The sequence below is a fragment of the Salvelinus namaycush genome, unplaced genomic scaffold, assembly GCF_016432855.1.
Source record: "Salvelinus namaycush isolate Seneca unplaced genomic scaffold, SaNama_1.0 Scaffold141, whole genome shotgun sequence".
Taxonomy (NCBI): Eukaryota; Metazoa; Chordata; class Actinopteri; order Salmoniformes; family Salmonidae; genus Salvelinus; species Salvelinus namaycush.
In genome coordinates this window covers 81,101-92,467 of record NW_024058131.1, presented here as the reverse complement: position 1 = coordinate 92,467, position 11,367 = coordinate 81,101, and the positions used below count along the sequence as shown (strand labels likewise).

Below are 11,367 nucleotides of genomic sequence, written 5' to 3'. Positions count from 1 at the left end.
ACCTCAGACATACAGTACTGCCAACAAGCTAACTAAACACCAGGTACTTTAGACATACAGTACTGCCAACAAGCTAACTAGCCACCAGGTACCTCAGACATACAGTAATGCCAACAAGCTAACTAACCATCAGGTACCTCAGACATACAGTACTGCCAACAAGCTAACTAACCACCAGGTACCTCAGACATACAGTACTGCCAACAAGCTAACTAACCACCAGGTACTTCAGACATACAGTACTGCCAACAAGCTAACTAACCACCAGGTACCTCAGACATACAGTACGGCCAACAAGCTAACTAACCACCAGGTACCTCAGACATAAGTACTGCCAACAAGCTAACTAACCACCAGGTACCTCAGACATACAGTAATGCCAACAAGCTAACTAACCACCAGGTACCTCAGACATACAGTACTGCCAACAAGCTAACTAACCACCAGATACCTCAGACATACAGTACTGCCAACAAGCTAACTAACCACCAGGTACCTCAGACATACAGTACTGCCAACAAGCTAACTAACCACCAGGTACCTCAGACATACAGTACTGCCAACAAGCTAACTAACCACCAGGTACCTCAGACATACAGTACTGCCAACAAGCTAACTAACCACCAGGTACCTCAGACATACAGTACTGCCAACAAGCTAACTAACCACCAGGTACCTCAGACATACAGTACTGCCAACAAGCTAACTAACCACCAGGTACCTCAGACATACAGTACTGCCAACAAGCTAACTAACCAAACCTAGGCTTTTTTTCTTGTGTGAATTAGGAATATGATATCTCTTGGGTTATGACTGGTCAATCATCAACAGGACCCTCTATTAGTAGTTGTGGTATATCAAGCTCTCTGTGTCTTTTTGCTCCAGTTTCTCTGGCTGTTAGCGATAGGGTATACCCAGAGGTTGTGCCAGCCAAACATCTGACCATTGAGCCTGAACCAAGAGTGTTTGTGGTGGAAGCAGTCAGATCCCTTCCTGAAGACGTTGCCCTGGAGGGTAAAGCAACACAACCGCAGAGAGAGCTGGATGATGATTGGTTTTTGCAGCTGGATGTTGCCCCTAAAATAGCAGGTACTTTGACTATTCTAAGCTTGCTGTTGGCCACTCGAAATACAAATACCAACCCTTCTCCTGCTTCCAAAGGCTCTCAATTGTTGTGTGAGCCTGTTGACTATCCACAAAAGCTTTTGGCAAGGAATACACTCTCATATTTACATGTTCTAGTAAAATGCTTGATACCTTGTGGACTGTTGGGCTGTGTTTCTGTCTCTATCAGCTGCACCAGTGGTGGTGATTTACTCTGATGTGAGCACTACAGCTGTTACGGTGGTGGTGATTTACTCTGATGTGAGCACCACAGCTGTTACGGTGGTGGTGATTTACTCTGATGTGAGCACCACAGCTGTTACGGTGGTGGTGATTTACTCTGATGTGAGCACCACAGCTGTTACGGTGGTGGTGATTTACTCTGATGTGAGCACCACAGCTGTTACAGTGGTGGTGATTTACTCTGATGTGAGCACCACAGCTGTTACTGTGGTGGTGATTTACTCTGATGTGAGCACCACAGCTGTTACAGTGGTGGTGATTTACTCTGATGTGAACACCACAGCTGTTACTGTGGTGGTGATTTACTCTGATGTGAACACCACAGCTGTTACTGTGGTGGTGATTTACTCTGATGTGAGCACCACAGCTGTTACGGTGGTGGTGATTTACTCTGATGTGAGCACCACAGCTGTTACTGTGGTGGTGATTTACTCTGATGTGAGCACCACAGCTGTTACAGTGGTGGTGATTTACTCTGATGTGAACACCACAGCTGTTACTGTGGTGGTGATTTACTCTAATGTGAGCACCACAGCTGTTACTGTGGTGGTGATTTACTCTGATGTGAGCACCACAGCTGTTACAGTGGTGGTGATTTACTCTGATGTGAGCACCACAGCTGTTACAGTGGTGGTGATTTACTCTGATGTGAGCACCACAGCTGTTACGGTGGTGGTGATTTACTCTGATGTGAGCACCACAGCTGTTACAGTGGTGGTGATTTACTCTGATGTGAGCACCACAGCTGTTACGGTGGTGGTGATTTACTCTGATGTGAGCACCACAGCTGTTACTGTGGTGGTGATTTACTCTAATGTGAGCACTACAGCTGTTACAGTGGTGAAGGAGACAGTGGAACAGAAACCACCAAAAACCGTGAGGATCATGGAAGAGACTGTTAAGATGGAGGAGGGGCCTGTGGTAACACCTAAAGAAGTGGATGATGATTGGTTTGTGCTTTGGGACTGCGCTCCCTCTGAGATACTGACCACAGCCAAGGGTATTGCTGCTTGACCACCGTCTGCCCCTTTTGTCTTTGTCTTTGTTAAAACGCTGAACCCAGATCGTGTATTACTTGACAAGCCTGTTATCCTTGTTTTATTTCAGCGTTCCACGTAGACAGAGAGGTTATAGAGCTGGTACCCCGGAGAACAGTGGTTGTGGTGGAGGAAACTAGGAAACCACCTAGAGTGGTGGAGGACAGACGTGAACCGGAGGTTGAACTGGTGAAAACACTGCCTCCCCAAGAGAGAGGGGAGGGTGATGATTGGTTGACGCTCTTTGAAGCCTCTCGTCAAGAGCCTGTGAAGATGCCAACAGGTACCCACTGACCACATCTTCCTGAGCTCGGTTGTGCTTCACATTCCCCTATACCTTTTTTATAATGATGTGTGGTAAAGGGTCTCTAATCAGATATGTGCAGCTGTGGCCACAATCAGATTCTGCGTTATAATTTGTGAATGGTAAGAGTATCATAGTTGAGTCTCCTGGGTACTCTGTGTCTGTCTGTATCAGTTGCTGTGGTAACTAGACCTGCCCCTGTGGTTGATGTGATGATGACGAGCACAGAGCAGAGAACCCAGAAAAGGGTGACAATAATGGAGGAGAGCTGGAGAGAGGAGAGGACCCTGCAGCAGAGACTGCCTCAGAGACAGATAGAGGTGGACGATGATTGGTTTGTCCTGCTGGATGCTGCCCCTAAAGAATTAGGTACCCCCATCTCTTCATTCCCCTATCCCCCTGCTTTTCCTGCTCATTTTAGCTGCAGACTGAGACTACCAAAAGACTGAAACTACCAAAAATATCAGTTAATTTTGTCCGGCATATCTATTTGGAATAATTGTATTGCAGATCGAGATGGCTATTGCTTGTTTGAATTTTTTTGAGAATTGCAAAATGGTCTTCTACTGATACTTTAACGATGCTTTAACAATGCTGTGTCTTAGATAAGAGCTCTGTTTGTGTGTTTGTATCAGTTGCTCTCCGTGAGCGTCTCCAGGACTATACTGACATAACTGTTGTCAAAGGTCCAGCCGCTCAGCCCAAACCCACAGTGGTGGTTTCTGAGGAGAAGAGACCGCTGTTTGAGAGGAGGGTTCTGGAGAAGAGACCAGCACAACCCCAGAGAGATGTGGATGACGTTTGGTTTGTGTTGCGGGATAAAAAATCGCGTGCAGGTACTTTGCGTCTTGAGTTTTTGCGTGCTGCCCTAAAACAATATGATCTCACACCCGCTCTCCAACCTCAACTTACCAGAGAAGCTCGCTGACTAACATTCGTCCAACACTTTTACAACGTGGTTGTGCTTTGTCATGGGATTTTCCCCTGAAAAATACATTGTTTGACGAACCAATGGGTCTTTGGTTATGCTTTGCTTTATAGAAGAAATACATATTTAGTTTTCCTTTTAACGGCTTTAGGAATACTATACTACAGTGAGGCGTGAGCTTATTAACCCAAAGAGTCAGGACAACTTCTGCTATTTGCATCGTTGGTTATTAACCCAACGAGTCAGGACAACTTCTGCCATTTGCATCGTTGGTTATTAACCCAATGAGTCAGGACAACTTCTGCCATTTGCATCGTTGGTTATTAACCCAATGAGTCAGGACAACTTCTGCCATTTGCATCGTTGGTTATTAACCCAATGAGTCCTGACAACTTCTGCCATTTGCATCGTTGGTTATTAACCCAATGAGTCCTGACAACTTCTGCCATTTGCATCGTTGGTTATTAACTCAACGAGTCAGGACAACTTCTGCTATTTGCATCGTTGGTTATTAACCCAATGAGTCCTGACAACTTCTGCCATTTGCATCGTTGGTTATTAACCCAATGAGTCCTGACAACTTCTGCCATTTGCATCGTTGGTTATTAACTCAACGAGTCAGGACAACTTCTGCCATTTGCATCGTTGGTTATTAACTCAACGAGTCAGGACAACTTCTGCCATTTGCATCGTTGGTTATTAACCCAATGAGTCCTGACAACTTCTGCCATTTGCATCGTTGGTTATTAACTCAACGAGTCAGGACAACTTCTGCCATTTGCATCGTTGGTTATTAACTCAACGAGTCAGGACAACTTCTGCCATTTGCATCGTTGGTTATTAACTCAACGAGTCAGGACAACTTCTGCTATTTGCATCGTTGGTTATTAACTCAACGAGTCAGGACAACTTCTGCCATTTGCATCGTTGGTTATTAACCCAATGAGTCAGGACAACTTCTGCCATTTGCATCGTTGGCTACGGTTGAGAAGTACTGGCCATGCTTTGCTGCCCGTTCTATATTGTGGACAGTTGCTTCCTACAACTCATCCAAGCTTTTCCCCTTGCTAGTCTCATTCTAGACTAGACTGAGCTGGCCCGTGAAGGTACAGTGTGTACCTGAAGTCTGTGTGTGCCCTGGCCTCAGTGTGTGTGTGTGTGGAGTTGATTATGAGTTTGTTTTGTGTACGTGGATGTTCAAGATGTTCTTCTCCGCTCTGTCAGTGTGTTTATCTCTCACTACACCGGGTTTGATGGTCTCAAAGCATGCAGACTGTCTCTCTCCTGCCCTCTATACAAAACAACTATCTAAATACTAACACTCCCTCTGTCCTGTCTCTCTCCTGCCCTCTATACAACCCACTATCTAAATACTAACACTTCCTCTGTCCTGTCTCTCTCCTGTCCTCTATACAACCCACTATCTAAATACTAACACTCCCTCTGTCCTGTCTCTCTCCTGGCCTCTATACAACCCACTATCTAAATACTAACACTTCCTCTGTCCTGTCTCTCTCCTGCCCTTTATACAACCCACTATCTAAATACTAACACTCCCTCTGTCCTGTCTCTCTCCTGTCCTCTATACAACCCACTATCTAAATACTAACACTTCCTCTGTCCTGTCTCTCTCCTGGCCTCTATACAACCCACTATCTAAATACTAACACTCCCTCTGTCCTGTCTCTCTCCTGTCCTCTATACAACCCACTATCTAAATACTAACACTTCCTCTGTCCTGTCTCTCTCCTGGCCTCTATACAACCCACTATCTAAATACTAACACTTCCTCTGTACTGTCTCTCTCCTGGCCTCTATACAACCCACTATCTAAATACTAACACTTCCTCTGTCCTGTCTCTCTCCTGGCCTCTATACAACCCACTATCTAAATACTAACACTCCCTCTGTCCTGTCTCTCTCCTGTCTTTTATACAACCCACTATCTAAATACTAACACTCTCTCTGTCCTGTCTCTCTCCTGCCCTCTATACAACCCACTATCTAAATACTAACACTCCCTCTGTCCTGTCTCTCTCCTGCCCTCTATACAACCCACTATCTAAATACTAACACTTCCTCTGTCCTGTCTCTCTCCTGTCCTCTATACAACCCACTATCTAAATACTAACACTCCCTCTGTCCTGTCTCTCTCCTGGCCTCTATACAACCCACTATCTAAATACTAACACTTCCTCTGTCCTGTCTCTCTCCTGCCCTCTATACAACCCACTATCTAAATACTAACACTCCCTCTGTCCTGTCTCTCTCCTGCCCTCTATACAACCCACTATCTAAATACTAACACTTCCTCTGTCCTGTCTCTCTCCTGTCCTCTATACAACCCACTATCTAAATACTAACACTCCCTCTGTCCTGTCTCTCTCCTGTCCTCTATACAACCCACTATCTAAATACTAACACTTCCTCTGTCCTGTCTCTCTCCTGGCCTCTATACAACCCACTATCTAAATACTAACACTCCCTCTGTCCTGTCTCTCTCCTGTCCTCTATACAACCCACTATCTAAATACTAACACTCCCTCTGTCCTGTCTCTCTCCTGTCCTCTATACAACCCACTATCTAAATACTAACACTTCCTCTGTCCTGTCTCTCTCCTGGCCTCTATACAACCCACTATCTAAATACTAACACTTCCTCTGTCCTGTCTCTCTCCTGCCCTCTATACAACCCACTATCTAAATACTAACACTCCCTCTGTCCTGTCTCTCTCCTGGCCTCTATACAACCCACTATCTAAATACTAACACTTCCTCTGTCCTGTCTCTCTCCTGCCCTTTATACAACCCACTATCTAAATACTAACACTCCCTCTGTCCTGTCTCTCTCCTGTCCTCTATACAACCCACTATCTAAATACTAACACTCCCTCTGTCCTGTCTCTCTCCTGCCCTCTATACAACCCACTACCGTAAATACTAACACTTCCTCTGTCCTGTCTCTCTCCTGGCCTCTATACAACCCACTATCTAAATACTAACACTTCCTCTGTCCTGTCTCTCTCCTGCCCTCTATACAACCCACTATCTAAATACTAACACTTCCTCTGTCCTGTCTCTCTCCTGCCCTCTATACAACCCACTATCTAAATACTAACACTTCCTCTGTCCTGTCTCTCTCCTGGCCTCTATACAACCCACTATCTAAATACTAACACTTCCTCTGTCCTGTCTCTCTCCTGTCCTCTATACAACCCACTATCTAAATACTAACACTTCCTCTGTCCTGTCTCTCTCCTGCCCTCTATACAACCCACTATCTAAATACTAACACTTCCTCTGTCCTGTCTCTCTCCTGCCCTTTATACAACCCACTATCTAAATACTAACACTCCCTCTGTCCTGTCTCTCTCCTGCCCTCTATACAACCCACTATCTAAATACTAACACTCCCTCTGTCCTGTCTCTCTCCTGCCCTCTATACAACCCACTATCTAAATACTAACACTTCCTCTGTCCTGTCTCTCTCCTGTCCTCTATACAACCCACTATCTAAATACTAACACTCCCTCTGTCCTGTCTCTCTCCTGCCCTCTATACAACCCACTATCTAAATACTAACACTTCCTCTGTCCTGTCTCTCTCCTGCCCTTTATACAACCCACTATCTAAATACTAACACTCCCTCTGTCCTGTCTCTCTCCTGCCCTCTATACAACCCACTATCTAAATACTAACACTCCCTCTGTCCTGTCTCTCTCCTGTTCTTTATACAACCCACTATCTAAATACTAACACTCCCTCTGTCCTGTCTCTCTCCTGTCCTCTATACAACCCACTATCTAAATACTAACACTTCCTCTGTCCTGTCTCTCTCCTGCCCTCTATACAACCCACTATCTAAATACTAACACTCCCTCTGTCCTGTCTCTCTCCTGCCCTTTATACAACCCACTATCTAAATACTAACACTTCCTCTGTCCTGTCTCTCTCCTGCCCTCTATACAACCCACTATCTAAATACTAACACTCCCTCTGTCCTGTCTCTCTCCTGCCCTTTATACAACCCACTATCTAAATACTAACACTTCCTCTGTCCTGTCTCTCTCCTGCCCTCTATACAACCCACTATCTAAATACTAACACTCCCTCTGTCCTGTCTCTTTCCCGCCAGTGGTGGCCACCCACAAGGCCGCCCGTCCGGTCAGCGCCCCAGTCTTCTCCCAGGCAGCCCTGATGGAGGCAGGGATCCCCATGCCCCCCCTGGACCTCCAGCAGCCCCAGACCTCCACCCCCATCAGGCTGCCAGCCCGCCAGGACGACAGGAAGCTGGAGGTCACCGTGGAGGCGGTGGACGAGGGCTCAGCCGAGGTCAAGGTACTGCACCTAGGAACTACAACTCCCACAATCCCCTGCCTTACAGGGATCATCATCATTCACCCCTCACACACAGATACACTGGTCATAGAAGTTACAGATAGACTGGTCTCAGCAGTGATATTGCTATATTCATCACATAGTATTATTTATAAGACAAGTATAATATGATGATTTTTCTATAGTTAGAAAATAGAATAGCTGTGCATCATCATTTTTGCCCTCCATTGGTCACAGTAATGATAGTGTAACATACCGTGACAAAGACACACCTCAGACCACAAGTTCCTCAGATGGCTCTGCTATGGACGGGGACGGGGCTCCTAGTGGAGGATTGTAATGTCATTATGCCTTCTCTCCTCCTCCATGCCTGGGGTAACTCCAGTCTGAGCAGACGGACACTGAGGAGCCGGTGCAAATGAGGAAGGTCAGACCTTTGACCTTGTCCCGACTCCTGCTTGTGCATTATATTAGTATTGTAGTCACTCCACTCCCATTCTAACTTACACCACTGCCAAGTCTCCCATCCATAAGACTAACTTCACCCTCTCCTCATTTTATTCTCCTGCTTTCATTTGAATACTGCTCACAAACGACACGGTCTTTGAGTTGACCTCATGTTCAAGTCAGACATTGTCTATGACAACAGCGTTGGTATTGGTCATGTGCACAGACTGAGATGACGTATATGAGATACATTAAATATGCTTTTGGTTTGTACATCAGTCCAGACAGGAAGAAAAGGCCTTTGAAGAATGAATGTTGAAAGAAGATCCCTCATTGGCTGCTGCATTTACATGCATGACACAGGACTAGGTTTTCATGATGACTAGTGTTTCTATCGAGTACTGTATTCCTGCCTGACCCTTCACCTTTGTCCCCCCACCCCTTCAAGACACCCACTCTAATAGCCCTGTCTTGGGTCCCCTGCTTTGCACATCTGGGATTTGAGGGCCCTTGTGGCCCCCAGAACTCCAGGCCACTCTGCATGCAGACCCCTCACCACCCCCACTCCTCTAGAACCCCCCCCAATGCAACAATGCATGTCCACATTGTGACGTCTGCCATGATGTCACGTGGAACCTGTGTAACCCACACCCTTCTCTTTTTTTGTTCCTTCACAGAAAAGAGCTAAGAGAACTGAGGGTGACTCAATTTATATCAGACATAGTCTTTTAATGTTGGAGGTTTGTTTCCCCGTCTTCTGGAGATCTGTCTCTGTACACTGTGTTTTCCTGCTGTTTGGCTACTGGCTGCTGTAATACAACAGGCTGCTTTGCATGTGACATTACTGATTCACATCTTGTGTTTACATAGGCGTCTTTGCTTCTGCTAGTGGATGATTTTGACTGTGTAACCGCTCATTTGCTTTGTGTGTGGCGACATTAACACAACTAGCTGCTTGTTTCAGGGGAGGGTTGTTGAGCACTAGATATCTCCTGGTTGCTTCTCACAAAGTATATGATTGGGATGATGGTCTCTTCTCCCCAGACGTCACACCATACACGTTCCATGAAAGGGAGCCAGGAGTGTTTCACTTGTGGTGTTTGTAGTTACCGTTACTGATCGGCCACGTTATGCAGCTGAGACGTCGTTCCGTCTCCTAGCTGGGCCATTAGAGTGTTAGTAGAAGCATTACCATTACATTACAGCATCTTGTTTCAGCTCTGTCTCTCCTCGGTATACAGTAGAAAAGTCCTTCATCTCCGTATAGGGCAGACGACCACCAACCTTCCCTCTCCATATAGGGCAGACGACCACCAACCTTCCCTCTCCATATAGGGCAGACGACCACCAACCTTCATCTCCATATAGGGCAGACGACCACCAACCTTCATCTCCATATAGGGCAGACGACCACCAACCTTCCCTCTCCGTATAGGGCAGACGACCACCAACCTTCCCTCTCCGTATAGGGCAGACGACCACCAACCTTCCCTCTCCGTATAGGGCAGACGACCACCAACCTTCCCTCTCCGTATAGGGCAGACGACCACCAACCTTCCCTCTCCATATAGGGCAGACGACCACCAACCTTCATCTCCATATAGGGCAGACGACCACCAACCTTCCCTCTCCGTATAGGGCAGACGACCACCAACCTTCCCTCTCCGTATAGGGCAGACGACCACCAACCTTCCCTCTCCGTATAGGGCAGACGACCACCAACCTTCCCTCTCCATATAGGGCAGACGACCACCAACCTTCCCTCTCCATATAGGGCAGACGACCACCAACCTTCCCTCTCCGTATAGGGCAGACGACCACCAACCTTCCCTCTCCGTATAGGGCAGACGACCACCAACCTTCCCTCTCCGTATAGGGCAGACGACCACCAACCTTCCCTCTCCGTATAGGGCAGACGACCACCAACCTTCCCTCTCCGTATAGGGCAGACGACCACCAACCTTCCCTCTTCGTATAGGGCAGACACCACCAACCTTCCCTCTCCGTATAGGGCAGACGACCACCAACCTTCCCTCTCCATATAGGGCAGACGACCACCAACCTTCCCTCTCCATATAGGGCAGACGACCACCAACCTTCCCTCTCCATATAGGGCAGACGACCACCAACCTTCCCTCTCCATATAGGGCAGACGACCACCAACCTTCCCCCTCCATATAGGGCAGACACCACCAACCTTCCCTCTCCATATAGGGCAGACGACCACCAACCTTCATCTCCATATAGGGCAGACGACCACCAACCTTCCCTCTCCATATAGGGCAGACGACCACCAACCTTCCCTCTCCATATAGGGCAGACGACCACCAACCTTCCCTCTCCATATAGGGCAGACGACCACCAACCTTCCCTCTCCATATAGGGCAGACGACCACCAACCTTCCCTCTCCATATAGGGCAGACGACCACCAACCTTCCCTCTCCATATAGGGCAGACGACCACCAACCTTCCCTCTCCGTATAGGGCAGACGACCACCAACCTTCCCTCTCCGTATAGGGCAGACGACCACCAACCTTCCCTCTCCGTATAGGGCAGACGACCACCAACCTTCCCTCTCCGTATAGGGCAGACGACCACCAACCTTCCCTCTCCATATAGGGCAGACGACCACCAACCTTCCCTCTCCATATAGGGCAGACGACCACCAACCTTCCCTCTCCATATAGGGCAGACGACCACCAACCTTCCCTCTCCATATAGGGCAGACGACCACCAACCTTCCCTCTCCATATAGGGCAGACGACCACCAACCTTCCCTCTCCATATAGGGCAGACGACCACCAACCTTCCCTCTCCATATAGGGCAGACGACCACCAACCTTCCCTCTCCATATAGGGCAGACGACCACCAACCTTCCCTCTCCGTATAGGGCAGACGACCACCAACCTTCCCTCTCCATATAGGGCAGACGACCACCAACCTTCCCTCTCCGTATAGGGCAG

General features: G+C 47.5%; 1 protein-coding gene across 10 annotated transcripts in view; it reads left to right on the top strand.

Annotated features, from left to right (window-relative positions):
• LOC120036648 overlaps positions 1 to 11,367 on the top strand; it is a 37,642-nt gene that overhangs the window by 17,509 nt on the left and 8,766 nt on the right. For 6 of the 10 annotated variants that reach the window (XM_038983028.1, XM_038983023.1, XM_038983030.1 and 3 more), the window contains 8 exons: positions 886 to 1,089; positions 2,177 to 2,347; positions 2,455 to 2,667; positions 2,863 to 3,057; positions 3,324 to 3,524; positions 7,752 to 7,954; positions 8,340 to 8,381; positions 9,079 to 9,141. In XM_038983028.1, coding sequence (XP_038838956.1) covers positions 886 to 1,089; positions 2,177 to 2,347; positions 2,455 to 2,667; positions 2,863 to 3,057; positions 3,324 to 3,524; positions 7,752 to 7,954; positions 8,340 to 8,381; positions 9,079 to 9,141 — 1,292 coding nt within the window. The remainder of the gene's footprint in view (positions 1 to 885; positions 1,090 to 2,176; positions 2,348 to 2,454; positions 2,668 to 2,862; positions 3,058 to 3,323; positions 3,525 to 7,751; positions 7,955 to 8,339; positions 8,382 to 9,078; positions 9,142 to 11,367) is intronic. The other 4 variants (XM_038983025.1, XM_038983027.1, XM_038983024.1 and 1 more) reach the window with 4 other exon arrangements.